The sequence below is a fragment of the Hemitrygon akajei genome, chromosome 22 (assembly GCF_048418815.1).
Source record: "Hemitrygon akajei chromosome 22, sHemAka1.3, whole genome shotgun sequence".
In the NCBI taxonomy this organism is placed as follows: Eukaryota; Metazoa; Chordata; class Chondrichthyes; order Myliobatiformes; family Dasyatidae; genus Hemitrygon; species Hemitrygon akajei.
In genome coordinates, this window is record NC_133145.1 from 48,272,726 (window position 1) to 48,290,770 (window position 18,045).

Genomic DNA, 18,045 nt, shown 5'->3' on the forward strand with positions numbered 1-18,045 from the left:
ACAGTTAAGTCAATCAAGAAATGGAAAGAATATGACACAGCTGTAAATCTGTCTAGAGCAGGCCATCCTCAAAAACTGAGTGACCATGCAAGAAGGGGACTGGTGAGGGAGGCCAACAAGAGACCTGTGCCAACTCTGAAGGAATTACAAGCTGAGATGGGAGACAGTGCATACAACAACTGTTGCCCGGGGGCTTCACCAGTTGCTGCTTTATAGGAGATTGGCAAAGAGAAAGCCACTGTTGGAAAAAAAACTCACATGAAATCTCGGCTAGAGTTTGCCAGAGGGCATGTGGGAGACTCTGAAGTCAGCTGGAAGAAGGTTCTATGGTCTGATGAAACCAAAATTGAGCTTTTTGGCCATCAGACTGAACACTATGTTTGGCATAAGCTAATCACCACACATCATCAAAAACACACCGTCCCTACCGTGAACCATGGTGATGGCTGCATCATGCTGTGGGGATCCTTCACTACAGCAGGGCTTGGAAGGCTTGTGAATGTAGAGGGTAAAATGAATGCAGCAAAATACAGGAAAATCCAGGATGAAACCCTGATTCAGTGTGCAGGAGAACTGTGACTTGGAAGAAAATTAGTTTTCCAACAAGACAATGACCCTGAGCATAAAGCCAAAGCAACACAGGAATGGCTTAAAAACAACAAAGTTATTGCCTTGGAGTGGCCAAGTCAGAGTCCAGACCTCAATCCAATTGAGAATTTGTGGCTGGACTTGAAAAGGGCTGTTCACTCACGATCCCTATGCAATCTGACAGAGCTTGAGCAGTTTTGTAAAGAAGAATGGGGAAAAAATTATTGTCCAGATGTGCAAAGCTGATAGAGACAGACTCAAGGCTGTAATTGCTGCCAAAGGTGCATCTATTAAATTCTGACTTAAATGGGGTGAATACTTATGCAATCATTTATTTTGTGTTTTTGTGATTAATTTAAATCACTTTGACACTGAAGAGTCTTTCTGTTGATCAGTGTTAAATAAAAGCCAAATTAAATCCACTGTGATTCAATGTTGTAAAACATGAAAATTTCCAAAGGTGGGGGGTAAATACATTTTATAGGCACTGTAACCAATTTATCAGCGAGCACACACAAAATGTTAAACAGCACATGGATAGACAACGAGCAAGAGTACAAAGTGTATATGATTCTGCAGCATGCGATCTGCAGTTAATCTATCAATACTGCTAAACACAACCTTGGCTTCCATCAGATCAGTAGCTTTATTTTCCATTTCGAGTAAATTCCCGGGGCTTTTGTATAATTCGAGATTTTTTTGTACCTTTTCTGCCAGGCATTTGAAGCGTGCAAACTGAAACATGTTATTTCCCTTTGGCAACTTCTCTCATCTTGGAAATCTGAGGTCATGCTGGGCACCAAAAAGGTAACAATACCAACTTTGACAAACTTCTATAGGTGGGTGGTGGAGAGTATATTGACAGGTTGTGTTACAGCCTGGTATGGAAGTACCAATGCCCTTGAACAGAAAATCCTATAAAATGTAGTGGTTGCGGCCCAGCCCGTCACAGGTAAAGCTCTCCCCAGCATTGGGCACATCTGTGTGGAGCAGGAAAGCAGCATTCATCAACAGGGACCTCCATGCCCTTCGCTGCTGCCATCAGGAAGAAGGTATAGCAGCCTCAGGACCCACACCAGCAGGTTCAGAAACAGTTATTACCCCTCAACTGCAGGGCCCTGGAACCATTGGGGATAACTTCACTCAATTTCATTTGCCCTATCACTGAACTGTTCCCACAACCTATGGACTCACTTACAAGGACACTCATCTCATGTTCTCGATATTTATTGTTTATTAATTTATTATTTCCTTTTTCTTTAGTATTTGCAGCATTTGTTGCCTTTTGCACATTGGTCATCTGCTCTGTTGGGTGAAGTCTTTCATCGATTACATTACGGTTCTTGCATTTACTGAGTATGCCCGCAAGTAAACAAACCTCAGGGTTGAATATGGTACTTTGATAATAAATTTACCCTGAACTTTGAACCTGAATTCATGTTATCAGCACTTTTAATAAACTGAAGCCAAGTAAATTACACAGATTAGAAAAGAGCAATGGCCTGTATATGGGGAGGGAACCTTTATATGATGAATTGTTATAAGTTACACCAGAGGTGTTCTGAATTTACTTGATCCATCTCTTAACACCTCTCTCCCCTTTCTCGATCTCTCTGTCTCCATCTCTGGACATAGACCATTTGCTGACATCTTTTGCAAATCTACTGACTGTACCTCTTCCCACCCTGTCACTTGTATAAATGCTATCCCCTTCTCTCAATCCCTCTGTCTCCACCATATCTGCTCTCAGGACGAGGCTTTCCAGTCTAGAACATCTGAGGTGTCCTCCTTTTTCAAGAATATTATTTCCCTTCCACTGCCATCAAAGCTGCCCTCCATCACACATGCATTTGTCCTCCCACCATCATAACAGGGATAGGGTTCTTCTTGTCCTTGCCTACCACCCCCCAAATATCTGTATCCAGAACTTCATTCTCTGTAACTTTCACCACCTAAGTGAGGTCCTACCACAAAGCACACAGACGTCAGTCTGGGCCTTCCTGAAACAGAAACCCTGGATCAGTAGTTCCGTGCGAGTAGCACTTACAGTGCGACATTGAGCTTACATCGCAGGAGATCAACTAGAGCTCAAGAAAAACAGATATGATCTGCGCAAAGCTGCGCAACAACAATATAGGGAGAAGATTGAGTTAAGATTCACAACGAATAGCACACGTGACTTGTGGCGAGGGCTGCATACCATCGCAGACTTCAAAGCCGAACATTGTGGTGCCGCCAACATCACACCTCTCTCTCAGATGAGCTCAATCGCTTTCACACTCAGTTCGATGTCGCTAACTGAGAGCCTCTGAGGAAAGCCACTGCTACAACCTGCAACCTGGTCATCTCTGAGGCTGAGGTACGCAGATGTTTCCAACAAACACAAGGCTACATGACTGGACAGCATCCCAGGGCGAGTACTTAGGATGTGCACAGCACAACTGGCAGGAGTGTTTGCAGAGATTCTAATCTCTCCCTCTCCCAGTGTATAATGCCGTCCTGCTTCAAATTATACACCATTGTCCCTGTACCAAAAAGGACCAAGGTAACATACCTGAACGACTGGCGTCCTGTCGCACTCACCTCAATAATAAGCAAATACTTTAAGAGGCTGGTCAAGGATTACGTCTACCACCCATACTGGATCCCCTACAATTTGCCTACCGACACAACTGATCAACAGATGACGCAATAGCCACTGCTCTACATACCATCCTTACACATCTGAATAAGAAGGATACTTCTGTGAGAATGTTGTTCTTGGACTACAGTTCAGCATTCAACACCGTAGTTCCCTCCAGGCTCGACAAGAAGCTCAGAGACCTCACCTTGGCCCTGCCTTGTGCAGCTGGATCCTGGACTTCCTGTCAGATGGCCAGCAGGTTGTAAGAGTGGGCTCCCTCACCTCCAACCCTCTGATTCTCAATACAGGAGCCCCTCAGGGCTGCGTACTGAGTTCCCTCCTTTACTCCCTGTATACCCATGACTGTATCACCACCCACAGCTCCAACCTGCTAATTAAATTTGCTGATGGCACTACATTGATTGGCCTTATCTCAATAACGAGGTGGCTTACAGAGAAGAAGTCATCTCTCTGACACAGTGGTGTCAAGAAAACAACCTCTCCCTCAATGTCGCAAAAACAAAAGAGCTGGTTGTGGATTACAGGAGGAATAGAGATGGGCTAACCCCTATTGACATCAGTGAATCTAGGTAACCAGCTTCAACCAGCTAGGTAACAGAGGTAAATAGCTTCAAGTTCCTCAGCATCCACATCACCAAGGACCTCACGTGTTCTGCACACACCAGCTGTGTGGTGAAAAAGGCACAGCAGGGTCTCCCTCACCTCAGATGGTTAAAGAAGTTTGGTATGGGCCCCCAAATCCTAAGAACTTTCTGCAGGGGCACAATTGAGAGCATCCTGACTGGCTGCATCACTGCCTGGTATGGGAACTGTATCTCCCTTAATCGCAGGACTCTGCTGAGAATGGTGCCGTCAGCCCAGCGCATCCGTAGATGTGAATTTCCCATGTTTCAGGACATTTACAAGGACAAGTGTGTAAAAAGGGCCTGTAGGATCACTGGGAACCTGAGTCACCCCAACCACTATCTATTCCAGCTGCTACCATCTGGGGAACGGTACCACAGCATAAAAGCCAGGACCAACGGGCTCCGGGACAACTTCTTCCACTAGGCCAACAGACTAATGAACTCACACTGACTTGAGTGTACTCTATATTACACTGACTGTTCTATTTTTTTATAGATTACTATGATTGCACATTGTACATTCAGATAGGGATGTAACGTGAATATTTCTACTGCTCATGTATGTGAAGGATGTAAGAAGTAAAGTCAATTCAATATAATTCAATTTTGCTCCCCACCCTCCCTTCCATAGGGATCATCTCTACATAACTACCTTGTCTACTCTTCCCTCACCACTGATCTTCCTCCTGGTTCTTAACCCTGTAAGCATGACAAGTGCAACTCCTTCTCCTACACTTCATCCCTCGCCACCGTTCAGTGCCCAAATAGTCCTTCCCACTGATGCGACACTTCACTTGTCAGTCTTTCAGGCCATCTCTAGTATCTACAGTTGCTGGTGTGGCTTCCTCTATAGGTGAGGCCCTATACAAATCAGGACCACTTCATCGAGTACCTTCGCTGTGTCCACTGCAAAAGGCAGGATCTCCTGGTGTTTTTCATTTCAGTTTGACTTTCCATTCCCATTTTGTTCATGGCCTCCTTTAGGATGAGACTTAACTCAGGTTGGAGGAGCAACACCTCATATTCTGCCTGGGTAACCTCCACTCTGATGACATGAACGTCGATTTCTCTAACTTCTGGTAATTCCTCCCCCACTCCCCTCACTCTCTTCCCTATTCTGGTTACCCTCTCACCTATTCTCCTCACCAGCCCAGATTACACTCCTCCTTCTCTTTCTCCCATGGTCCACTGTGCTCTCCTATTAGATTCCTATTTCTTTAACCCTTTACCTCTTCCACCTATCACCTCCCAGCATCTCACTTCATCAAACCCCTCCTAAACCCACCCACCTTCCCCTGCACCTATCACCTGCCAGCTTGTACTCTTCCTCCGTCCATCTTCTTATTCTGGTGTCTGCCCTCCTCCTCTCCAGTCCTGAAGAAGGGTCTCACCCTGAAATGTCAGCTGTTTATTTCCTCCATAGATGCTGCCTGACTTGCTGAGCTGTTCTAGTATTTTGTATGTGTTGATCAAGATTTCCAGCATCTGCAGAACCTCTTGTATGTGTACTCTAAATCTCACTTGTATCACATCATCATGACTCTACAAGGTGTAATTATAGTTATGATTAATTCTAAAATTGTTTTTGAGAGTGAGATTTGCTGTTTGTTAAGATTTTGTTTGTCCATTGAACCAACTACAGTTGGGAACAAGAATGCCTGGGAACCCCTCCATTCTCCCTCTTTCTCTCCTTCCCTCTCTTTCTAACCTCTCTTTCCCCTTTCCCCCTTCCCCCTCTCCCTTTCTCTTCCCCCTTTCCCCCCTCTCTTCCCCTTTCTCCCTCTCTCCCTCCTTTCTCCCTCTCATTCCCCCCTTTCTTCCCTCTCTCCCCTCTTTCTCCCTCTCTCTCCCTCTCCCAACAGCCCCAATTTAACCCTAACCTAATGACAGGACAACTTACAATGACTAATTAACCTAGCTGGTACACCTTTGGATACTGTGGGAGGGAACTGGAGGACCCAGAGAAAATCCACACGTTTCGCAGGGAGGACATGCAGAGACTTCTTGAGAGGATACCGGGGTTGAACTCTGAACTCTGACCCCCGAGCTGTAATAGCATTGCACCAACCACTATGCTCCCATGGCTCTCTGGTGTTCTAATGTGTATATGTTATATATTAGAACACTATTCCATAATGAACAGGCTAACATGCTCCAATAGAGTATTAGTACCAGAGAAAGGAAGCTTTTGATTAAATTATTCCATGTGGTGTTTACACTGTACGCTCCAATCCTCTTGACCTTCCTTCTAACTGCACAGGTGAATATTCTTTCTTTTCATGCTAATGTGCTTCCTTAGCTTCTCCTTGATGTTACCTATACCGTATGCTCAAAATATTCCCCATGGCAGCATGTTCTTTTGGATGTATTAGTGACTATTTTATATTTATAGTCGAAAACAGTGGTCACTTCAGCTTGGAATCCAAATTAGTCAACTAAAATTCTAGTCACATCCGATGTTCCTGAGAATTCAGGGAGATGGAGTTAACATTGGTTCTTTTTGCCCTGACAGGACCCATTTGAGAGAATCCCTGAGACTTATAAGGAACACTTGCTGCCTACTGAAGAGGCAAAGCTGAAGACATTTTTTGCAACTACTGACATCAATGCATTTCTCTGGGAGCTCCATGAGGTCCTGATGCTGAAGACTACACAGAGCAATGAGGAGGATAACTTCCAACCCACTTGGGGGTAATGTAGATCTGTAGTTACAGTGTTCCTAAAGGAAACGATGCATCTGTACCGCTCCTCAGCATCTGAAAGAGACATTAAGTTAGGCAGATATATTCTCTTCCCAATGCTGCCTGATTTACTCTCTATTTTCCCTAAAGAATTATAAAATTGAATCAAACGTAAAAATGGCACCCATCAGTGTCTTTCAGTTTCCTGCTGGTTAGCTTGAGGTAATTGTGTGTAATGTCTGAATGTTTTTGAGATTGATCCTTGGAAAATATTTCATACACCGAAGCTTTTCTGAGAATTGCCTGTCATCCCCTGATAAGTTACAGGAGACTCAAAATGTCTGCATGATTGCCAAATTATTAGAGCTGCATGTTTGGGTGTTGACTCTCCATTGACAGGAAATTCTGGGCTATTGTGTAAAGACATCAAGCTCAAAGTATTTATTAATTTGTGAGAACATTGTCCATCCGATTTATCAACTGATGTATCCAATCTATGTCGTGTTATACTCAGTTTGAGTAGCCCCCAGCCTGACAGCATGAACACTGATTTCTATAACTTGCAATAATTTTGCCCCCTCCCCCTTCTGTCTTTTCCATTCTGCATTCTGGTTCCCCTCATACCACATCCCTTCTCACTAGCCCCTCGCCTCCTTCTGGTGCCCCTCCTCCTTTCTCCCACGGTCCATTCTCCTCTCCTATCAGGTTCCTTCTTCTTCAGCCCTTTAACTTTTCCACCTATCACCTCCCAGCTTCCCACTTCATTCCCCCCCCCCCCCCCCGGCAACCCACCCACCTTCACCTATCACCTCCCAACTTTCTTCTCTTTTTATTCTGGCTTCTTCCCTCTCCTTTTCCAGGACTGATAAAGGGTCTCACCCCAAAATATTGACTGTTTATTCCCTTCCTGGCCTGCTGAGTTTTTGTAGCATTTTGTGTGTTGCTCAATATATTAACTCAGCTGATCATGGTATCCAATGAGATTGTTCATATTATCTCTAAATTATTCTAAATGCCAGCTAAACTTTGAACCAATGGCTAGCACTGGAAAAAAAGCTAAACTTTTGAGCACTCAAATCCGAATTTCTTTATTTTAGTTGGAACTTAAAATTATTTAACATTTTGCAAAAACTTGATGTCTTGTATTTAACATCTTACAGAAACTCAAGTGAGCCCATTATAATTTTGGTATAGCCCTTCCCTGCTGCAATCTTTCTTTCTCTTTTCCTTCCTTATGAACTCATCCTCTTGGAATCTTGATTAGATTTATCGTCTGGCTTGCCATACACAGAAAAAACACATTTAAAATCTTTGGAAGCTGGAGGCTGATTTTCCTGGTGGGTTACGCAGTGAATAGATGACATTTTTGAGGTGGGGATCCAGTGTTTTTCAGAGTTTGCTGTGGTCCAAAATTTCCAACAGGACATGATTCGGCTATTCACGGAACAGGCTTTATATTAGGAGAAAGACAATGAAACTGCACAATGCAAGCTATTCCCTTTTATTTAGTCCAAAACAATGTTATGCTACCGGCAAAAGGGCTGGCTGACATCTACATACCAACTGTTACCTGGAGATGGATCGTTTTGATAGAAGTAGAAATCTTAAAATGTGTTTTCTACGTTGGATTAGAATATGCAGCATCTGTTCCCCCAACAAGCCTTGCCCTTCAAAGGATAGCTGCCCTGCAGTGGTGCTGATCCAAGCCTTGCAGGGCCACATGGAGTCATAGATTCACACTTTTGGCCTACCATGTCCAAGCCACACGTTGCACAAATCTACACTAATCCCATTCTAGGTCTTTAGAATTCAGTTCAAGTATCTGTCCAGATGCTTCTTAAATGTCATGGTAAGACCTGCCTCCACTGCTTCTTCAGGGAACATTTTCCAGACTCCAATCACTTTGTGTGAAAAAAATTCCAAAGAACAGGGAGGATTTCCTTAATGTCCTGGGTGATACTTAATTTCTCATTAACGTCTCGAAAACAGATTTTCTGGTCATCATCACATTGCCGATTATGAGAATTTGTTTGCATAAATTGGCTGACGAATTTCTCAGATTACTTCAGAATTATTGGTTAGAATAAGGCTGGGTGGTTCTTTATTGAATTGACAAACTGGGACATGAGGACCCGAGTTATAGGAAATGTTGAATAGGTTAGGACCTTATTTCCTGGAGCATAGGAGTATGAGTGGAAATTTGACAGAGGAAAACAAAATTATGAGGGGTATAGGGTAAATGCAAGCATGCTTTTTCCACTGAGGTTCAGTGAGACTACAGCTGGAGATCATGGGTTAGGGGTGAAAGATGAAAGGGAACATGAGGGGGAACTTCTTCGCTCAGAGGGTGGTGGGAGTGGTGGATGCTAGTTTGATTTTAACATTTAAACAAAGTTTGGCTAAGTACATGAATGGGAGGAATATGGATGGCTATTGTCCAGGTGCAGGTCAATGGGAATAGGCAGAGCAATAGGTCAGCATAGACTAGATGGGCGGAAAGGCCTGTTACTGTGCTGCAGTGTGCTACGATATGATGAACTAAGTGGCTGCTTTTGTATAACTGGCTGTAAAGTAGATTGTGATTTGTTGAGGTTGAGAGAGATATTACATAAATACAACCTTTAATGTTCAATGTTCGTAACACTGATTTTGTTTTTCTTTCAGTCTCAATCAAGTTCTTTCAGATTACCTGGACACCAAAGGTGCCGACACCCTCCCAGGATTGGAAGAAAATCTTCCTGATGAAATAACTCTAGCCAAAGGAATCCACACATGGATACTTGCAGTAGATTTCAGGAAAGCCATTTGACAGGGTCGCTCATGCAAATATGCAGCATCGTTTCTGCACTGCTGTTTTAGTGATGATGAAATTGGGTAAATTCCTGTTGCTGTGAGATTGTTATAATGGTGCTCTTATTCAATATCAGTGTATTGCACTAATTTCACAGGTGACTACTTGTAAGTGAATTAGCTTACATTAAATATACTGTAGGAGAAAATTCAATAATTTCCTGAATGGGTTATACAATGGGAAATATTCTTAAAGTAGAATATTGTCACTTACATTGAAAATGTATAATGTTTCAATTACGAAACAGTTCATTTAAAATTGTACAAAGTGGTAGGCCATTTAAATAGAATAACAAACTTGACAACTTCCCAAATTACTGCAGTGAACACATGTCACCATTTGGTTTTCAGGTACCATAGTTCTATGCTGAAGTCTCAGGAGATGTGACTGCATTCATTTCTGGGTCAATTTGAGAATAAATTACCTCCCCGGAAGTAAACTACAGATGCTGGAGATCTGAAATAGAAGAGCTGGCCCCTTTGGTAGAAGTCCTGCCTCACCTTAATCCCGCCCAGACCTGTCGATGCTGTCTATTGCAGTTTGCACCTGATCCACTTTCCTCCCACATAACAAAGCTGCACAGCTCAGTTAGTTGGCCACAGTAATTTGTCCCTCGTGTTGAGGTGAGTGGTCGAATCTGGAGGGAGATGATGGGAATGTGGGGCAGAATAAAATGGAATCTCTGTAAGTTTGATGGTCTGTGTGAACTCTGTGGGCCACGGGGCTTTATTCTCTGCATTGTTTGTGAAAATGCTGGCAAGATGCTGATGAAAATAAAAACTCTTTAGAAAGCTGCTCACGTTTTTTATTTAAGTGTACTTGTCTGGTAAGGTGCATGGATTTGGATTGATTTTAATCTGTCGGTACATTTGGTACATGGGTTGATTGCCATGATTATTCTATTGCTAATGAAAAGTCTGAAAGAGATCAATGATTGACTCTCATGTACAATTACCAATAGATAGCTGTCTAGTTTTAATTTACTAAGAGCATGGAATCGGGTGGCGCAGAGCAGGGATTGTGGTGGCAGAGGAAGAGCCATCCAGGGCATGATTAATGGAAAGTGTTCAGGCTCTGGGGAGAAGGGAGGAGGACATTGTCAACAAGACATTGGGAATTTGATTACACACTTTCTGTTGGCCTGTAAGCTCCAACATTATTTATAATTGCTCACTGGGCTTCTTTCTTCCACCTCTTAGAAGCTTGGTGATCACAATAAAATTCCAACACTTATCAAGACTCGGACTCTGGTCCAAATGAGGAGTCATTTCTAACCAGGACGACAGACACCTAATTTGAGGTCCACTGGGGTTCAGTGTGGACATCTCATTTTTGGTGCCACTGCCACTTGCATTGGAAGACAAAGCGAACCAAAGTCTAGATGTCTTTGTTTCATTAGAAAGAAAATGCAAGTTGTTTTTAGTTGGTTTCTTTGCATTTAGGCTTGTTAAGTCTCAAGACTTTTTCCAACAGGATCATGCACAGATGGAATATCTGTTTTGTTGATTTTTCACTGATTTCCCCCATGTGCTCTGGTTTCCTTCTTTATCTGTGTTTTGGTAGACAAATTGGCCCCAGTGTGTAGATAAGTGGCAGAATCTGATAGGAGTGCAGGGAGAATAGTGTACAGGGAAGATTAATGAGGGGTCAGGATTACTCTCTGAACTGACATGGACTCAATGAGCCAAATGTTTTTTACTTTGTCATAAGAAAATATGGAGAACCCGGCGTGGTGTTGGACCAAGACTTTTGACAATTTACCGTTCAACATGTTCATGGCTAATCTGTATTCTAATTAAAAACAGAACACTCAAAGCTCCTGCAGATCAAGCAGCATCTGCTGAAAGAGGAGCAGAAGGCCATTGTCATATCAATATTTTACACACTTGATGCTGAAAATGTTATTCAAGGTATTCTGATAAATGTTATGACTGACTTTAATGGTTTTCATGTGGGGGAGTTGTCCAGGTTTCCATTCGAGTTTCTGTGAAGGAATCCTTCCTGACTTTGTGTCTAAATGATCTGGTTCCAATTTCAAGATGAGACCTTATTTTGTTCCGGATCACTTCAGCAAAAGAAATAGTCCCCACTATTTTATGGGGAGAAGGCAGGACATTGGGGATGAGAGGGGAAGGGATCAGCCATGATGAAATTGCGAAGCAGACTTGATGGGCCAACTGGCCTAATTCTTCTCCTATATCTTACAGTCTATTTTATCATTTAATGAATCCTTACTATTACAATGATTTAGAAATCATTCTGCTGGCCTGCAAGCTCGACTATCTAGTCTTTGATTTTATAAACCTCAAGGCCACCTGTCAGCTTCCTATTTTCGCATATGAATAAACGGAGCTGCCCTGAGCTCTCCTTATAACTACAGACACCCATTCCAGGGAGCATCCTGATGAATCTCTTCTGCAATCTTTGCAATGCTACCACATTGTTCCTGTAGTGCAGTGACCTGAACTGGAGTAGTAACTGTCCTGTAGGTGCAGCTAACCAAGGTGTTGTAAAGCTGAAACATGATACCCCATCTCTAATACTCATTGCCTTGGCCTCTGAAGACAAGCATATCAAATACCTTCTTCCATACCCTTTTCAACTATGTCACCATCTTTAGGGAAAGGTGAACTTGCACACCAAGCTCCCTCTGTACAAGAATATTCTTGACATCCCTGTCATATACTGTATATGGCCTTCTAGTACTTGACCACCTAGACTGCATTGCCTCACACTTTTCTGAATTAAATTCCATCTGCCACCACACCACCCAGCTTTTCAACATCTCTCTGCATCCTTTCACTTTTTTTCTCTACTAGCTTCTATTTCAACAATTTTTGTGATATCAGCAAGCTTACTAATCAGTGCACCTGCTTTCTCATCCAAGCTAATACACACTCAGTAGCCACTTTATTAGGTGCATATGTACACCTGCTCATTGATGCAAATATCTAATCAGCCAATCATGTGCCAACAACTCAATGTATAAAAGCATGCAGACATGGTCAAGAGGTTCAGCGGTTGTTCAGACCAAACATCAGAATGGGGAAGAAGGGTGATCTAAGCGACTGTGACCATTGGTGCCAGATGGGGTGGTTTGAGTATCTCAGAAACTGCTGATCTCCTGGGATTTTCACACAGAACAGACTCTGGAGTTCACGGAGAATGGTGTGAAAAACAAAAAAAAAAAAAATCCAGACAGTGCTAAAAACAAATGTTAATGATAGAACTCAGGGGAGAATGGCCAGTCTGGTTCAGGCTGACAGGAAGACAACTGTAACTCAAATAACCACACGTTACAACAGTGGTGTGCAAAAGAGCATCTCTGAATACACGTCATGTCGAACCTTGAAGTGAATGGGCTACAGCAGCCGAAGACCACACTGGGTTCCACTCCTGCACTTAATAAAGTGGCCATTAAGTGTGCTTCTAACAAACAACAAAGGTGCCAGCTCTGATCTCTGTGGTACAACACAGGTTGCAGAATTCCAGTGAGAAAAGCACCTCTCATCCACAACCTTCTGATTCCCATTGCCAAGCCAATTCTGTATACAGTTTACAATAACGTCTTGGATCCCATGTGCCCAAACCTTCTGCACCCGCCAACTGTGCGATAAATGTATCAAAAGTCCAAGTAAACCATATTTATCAACCTGCCTTCATTAATTTTCTTAACTACCTCTACAAATACCTGAATCAGATTTGTGAGTCAGGATTTCCACTGCACCAAACCATGCTGACTCCCAATCAGCCTGTACCCTTCTAAATGAATGTAACTCAGAAACTTTTTCCAATAATTTTACTACTATTGATGTTAAGGTTCAGTATCCTGTGGTTTCCAGGATTGAGCACCACTGACCTTTTTGTAAAAGGGAACAACATTACATTATCTCTCTATCTTGTGGTACCTCGCCTGGGACTTGCAAAAATGCAGAAATCTCTGTCAAGGCTCCACAGACCTCTTTGGTGAAAAGATCGGAGACTTTTCTCTAATACTTGAAATCATACACATTCAATGTTTTTTTCACAATATAATGCTCAATTAATTTGGGGGTTGATGTGCCTGATCCTCATTTGTTCGTGTTTTTGTGTAGGAGGAGGGATTTGATGTGTTTGATCGGTTTTGCTTGTATATTTTGGGTGGGTGGAGGGATTTGGGGGTTGATGTGCCTGCTCCATTTTGTTTGTTTTTATTTCGCGGGGGGGGGGGTGGATTTGGATGGCGACGTGTCCGTTCTGTTTTGTTCAGCCTGTGTGCAGGAGGAGGGATTTGAGGGTTGATGTACCTGTTCCAGTTTTGTACTTTTTTTGCTGGGGGGGGGGGCAGGATTAGGCAATTGATAATTGTGCTACCTTTCTTTTTATTTCTTGGCTTCCTGCCTATCCAGAGAATTGAAGAATTTCAGAGTTGTATACCCTGGTAATAAATGAACCTTTGAACCTTTGAATTAATTAGAAAGATCACAGATCTCTATCTGTTCATCCAATTTCATTAGTAAAAGAGTTGAAACATGCCACACGTTATTAAATCATCACACATGAAATATAACAGTCAAATAAACACGTTAGGATGCATGACTCCAGCAAGATCTTGCTTCAATTCCATGATGCAGAAGACTATGGCAGTAAATTATCCCAAACACTTTAAACTAAGCAAAGTTGATTTATATGCACAATTTATGTAGAAAATATGTGAAAATGGATCTAACATTTGGCAACTCAATCCAAAAGGAATTTGTCAATGTAACACACTTCCTTTCTATTAGTTTCATATATTTTCACTGTGAGTGTTTCATTAAGAATTGAAATTCATTTCAGATTTAATTGCCTTTTATTTTGTAGGAGTATTTTAAAATAACCTGTCTACTTAGTCTTGGAATTTATTGATCTGAATGGCTTTAATTTTTTGACTGTTTTAAGTTTGTAAAGGCTCATTTTAAGAAATGTTACAACTGATAAAAATGTTATTTATTTGATTTGAGTGGCTGTTTCAATTATTAATAGTAATTCTCTGAACATATACAGAGATTGTGGACCCTCTCATCAGGAGTGAATTTCTATTGTATCATAAACAGCCTTGATGATGTACCATGGTGTAAATGAATAGAACGGTTGCTCAAATCTTTTGAGTAGATTACACATATTGGATTGTAGAACCTTGTCAATTTTTGGTTTTGGGTGTCATGAAGTCCTGGTGACCCCATAATCACCAAACCTACTACAGCGATGACATATTGAGTTCAGTTGTGAGACAAGAATGCACTCACTGAGGGGTAGCTGTGGCTCACAAATTCAGTAATTTCTTTGTGTTTCTGATTTGTCTCAATTGAGGATCAGTCTGCAGCATTCTTGTCCCTCAGTCAGATTATCTTCTTGGTTCAAGTCATGTTCTAAGAGGTTTTGCCTAAGCTGTAGGCTGCTGCTCCAGAATAGCACTATAGGAAATCCATCCGGTTATCTGAAACCTCTCACGTGGACCTAAAAGATTCAATGTCACAATTTTGAAATAGATTTGGGACAGTATTTTTGGTGGTAGTTATCCCTTATTTTTGTTTTTAACAAAAGTTATCAGAACTTACTGGGAATCACCAGCAGTTCAGAGGTTAAACTGCCAGTATTTTCATGTCAGGATTCCTGCATCAACTTTCAAGTCCAGATCTTGCCAGTAGCACTCAAACATTAATTCTAAGTACATAATACTAGAGGACATAGATTTAAAAGAAGGGGGAATGTGATTTTGAGAGAAGGAGACTTCCTTCACCCAGATGGTAGTAAATATATACCACTGAGCACACTTACATGGAGTGCTGTCACAAGAAAGCATCCATCATCAAGGACCCCCACCATCCAGGCCATGCTCTATTCTTATGACAATCATTGGCCATGAGATGCAGAAGAAGCCTTATGTGATATATTACCAGGTTCAGAAATAGTTCTTACTCTATGAATATCAGGCTCCTGAACCACCATGGATAACTTCACTCAGCACAACTCTGAACTAATTCTACAACCTACAGATTTGCTTTCAAGGAATCTACAACTCATGTTCTCAGTATTATTTTATCTGTACAATGTCTTCTTTTGCACACTGGTTGTCCTTCTTTGTTTATGTATAGTTAGATTCTGTTGTATTTCTTTATGTTCCTGCAAAATGCCTGTAAAAAAACTGAATTGCAATGTGTTGCATGGTTACATATACATACTTCGATAATAGATTTTACTTTGACTTCGATATACAGAAAACATTACCTGAGAGATTGAAGCTGAGTCTCTAACAGCATTCAAAAAGTTTCCAGATATGCACCTGGATCACTTGGGTATAAAGGGTTATGAACCAGGTGCTAGGAGAAGGGATTAATATGGTTAATGCAGACATTTCAGGCTGAATGGCCTGTTTCTATGACTCAGTGACTACTCATGATGTCCAGCTGTTGACGGTGGGAGTTATATAGAGGAATCTGCTGCTGAACCTACACTAGGTAAGAATCCTCTCTAGTGAAGAAAATCTGTGAGGGACTCGCTTTAGTTTGAGGTCATTTACATCTGATCGAATTTACTGATTTTCCTTCAGTTTCACCATTGTCTAAAACTGCTTTTGTTTTTTTAATTATACAAATTTTAAAAGTAATTTCATAACATTGTAGATGCATCTTTATTTTTAAGTAGTTTTTGGAAGTTTCTGAATGTCCTATTGATGGGGTTTGTTTTAGTGTCTCCAAACCACCCACCCCACACTATAGTCCCATGCTAGGTCTTGCTGCTTTCAAACAGGTTGGCTTCAAGCAGCAGGCTCTTGTTTTTGTTAATTTTCTGTGAACAATGCATTGCAGGTACAGATGGCATTCATTCCCCAGCCTTAACTCTCTTGGGGATGAAGGTGAGTTGTCCTCTTGACCAATTGCATTCCTTCTGGTGCAGTTGGTCCCTCAGTGGTTTAGTGGAGGGAATTCCAACAGTTAGAGTCAGAAGGACTGAGAATACACTACCAAGAGGATATGAAAAGAGGAGGAGAACGTGTGGGAATGTGCCTCTGTCCCTGTTTCCCCTGCCCTTCACTGTGGGAGTGCTCACAAGTTTGGAAAAAGGCTGTCAGACGATCCTGGTTAAGTGACTTTTTTTTAAATGTAGCACCCACTACAGCCATTGGTAGAGGGAATGAGTGTTTGGTATGAAGGACGGAGTACCAATTCAGTCATTATCCTGATGGCAAAGAGCTTCGAGGAGCAGCATTCACCAGGCAATTGAAGAGTATTCCAAAATGCTCCTGATTTGTACCCTGTGCTTGGTAGAATACCAGGGTGGATAATGGCCAGTCACCCTGTCCTTTTCTCAGCCCAAGGACATGAAAATCACAATCAGATTTATTGCCGCTGGCATATGTCATGAAATTTATTGATTTGTAGCAGCAGTACAGTGCAATACATAAGAATGACTTTAAACTACAATAAGGATATATAAGAAACTAAGTCGTACAAGAAGAGAGGAAAATGGTGAGTTAGTGTTCATGAGTTCATGAATCTGAAGGAACAGGGGAAGAAGCTGTTCCTAAAACATTGAGTATGTGTCTTCAGGCTCCTGTACCTTTTCCCCCAAGGTATTAATGAGAAGAGGGCATGTCCTAGTTGGTGTGGGCCCTTAGTGACAGATGCCGCCTTCTTGAGTCATCGCCTTTCGAAGATGGTCTTGATGGTGGGGAGGATGTGTGTTGGCTAAGTGTACAGCCCTCTGCAGCTTTTTCCAATCCTGTGCATTGGCACCTCCGTACCAGATGGTGATGCAACTAGTCAAAACGTTCTCTACGGTACATATGTAGAAATCTGCTGGGGCTTTAGGTGAGATGCCAAACCTCCTAATGAAGTATATAGCCAGCTGCTCAGAATACAAAATCCCCACAAACTCCTAATGTAACAAAGCCACTCAGAATACAACAGTGTTTTTGAAGACAACAGGAACAATAAAAGTCCTGCCAAGTGCATCATTTCCAAAAAGTGTCGTGCAGAGCTTCAGACTTGTGCCTGGACCCACGTTATTCAATGAACGGGTGGAGTTTCTATTGACAGCAATGATAGAGACATCTTTATCTGATTATCTCCAGTATTAACGTTTTTCTCTCACCAGGTGGCACTGTGTATCATGTTACTGAAATGTTATTCCGACTTCATGAGGACGCATGCAGATACACTGACACAGCACAGCTGGAAAATAGTTTTCACCGCATTGTTGCAAAGATTATTCGATAGAATCATGAATGTCCCAGATGGAAGCAATTGGGTTAAAATACCTTGCAGACCAATAAAGAGCAATACAGATTACTCTCACATCCTAGATCTCAATCCATAGTGTTTAGTCAGAGTTTAAAGAACTCACCCCGGTCGGTCCTTTATTTTAAATGAATTGAAGTTGTTCATCTTCGTCGCCCTTGAGGGAAGTGAATTCTAGACCACCACCATCGACTGGATGAATAAATTGTTATTCTAATCCTTCTCCCAGTTACATTCAATGATTGCCTCCTGGTTATTGACTGCTCAGCTAGGTGGTCGCTTAGTAAGGTTCGGCGCAAATGCACTAACCGCAATGCTACCGCGCCCATTCTGACCGAGGTACGGTTCGGGTTCGAGAGCTGTGGGTCTGATTCTTGGACGCTGGGAAAGCGCA

At 42.1% G+C, this 18,045-nt stretch overlaps 2 protein-coding genes across 5 annotated transcripts in view; one reads left to right on the forward strand and one right to left on the reverse strand.

The window, feature by feature from the left end:
* LOC140714717 (E3 ubiquitin-protein ligase rnf213-alpha-like) overlaps positions 1 to 10,184 on the forward strand; it is a 175,757-nt gene extending 165,573 nt beyond the window's left edge. For both annotated transcript variants that reach the window (XM_073026215.1, XM_073026217.1), the window contains exons 75-77: positions 1,306 to 1,395; positions 6,371 to 6,549; positions 9,204 to 10,184. In XM_073026215.1, coding sequence (XP_072882316.1) covers positions 1,306 to 1,395; positions 6,371 to 6,549; positions 9,204 to 9,348 — 414 coding nt within the window. In that variant the 3' untranslated portion in view covers positions 9,349 to 10,184. The remainder of the gene's footprint in view (positions 1 to 1,305; positions 1,396 to 6,370; positions 6,550 to 9,203) is intronic.
* LOC140714718 (somatostatin receptor type 2-like) overlaps positions 1 to 18,045 on the reverse strand; it is a 139,195-nt gene that overhangs the window by 95,594 nt on the left and 25,556 nt on the right. The window lies entirely within an intron of this gene.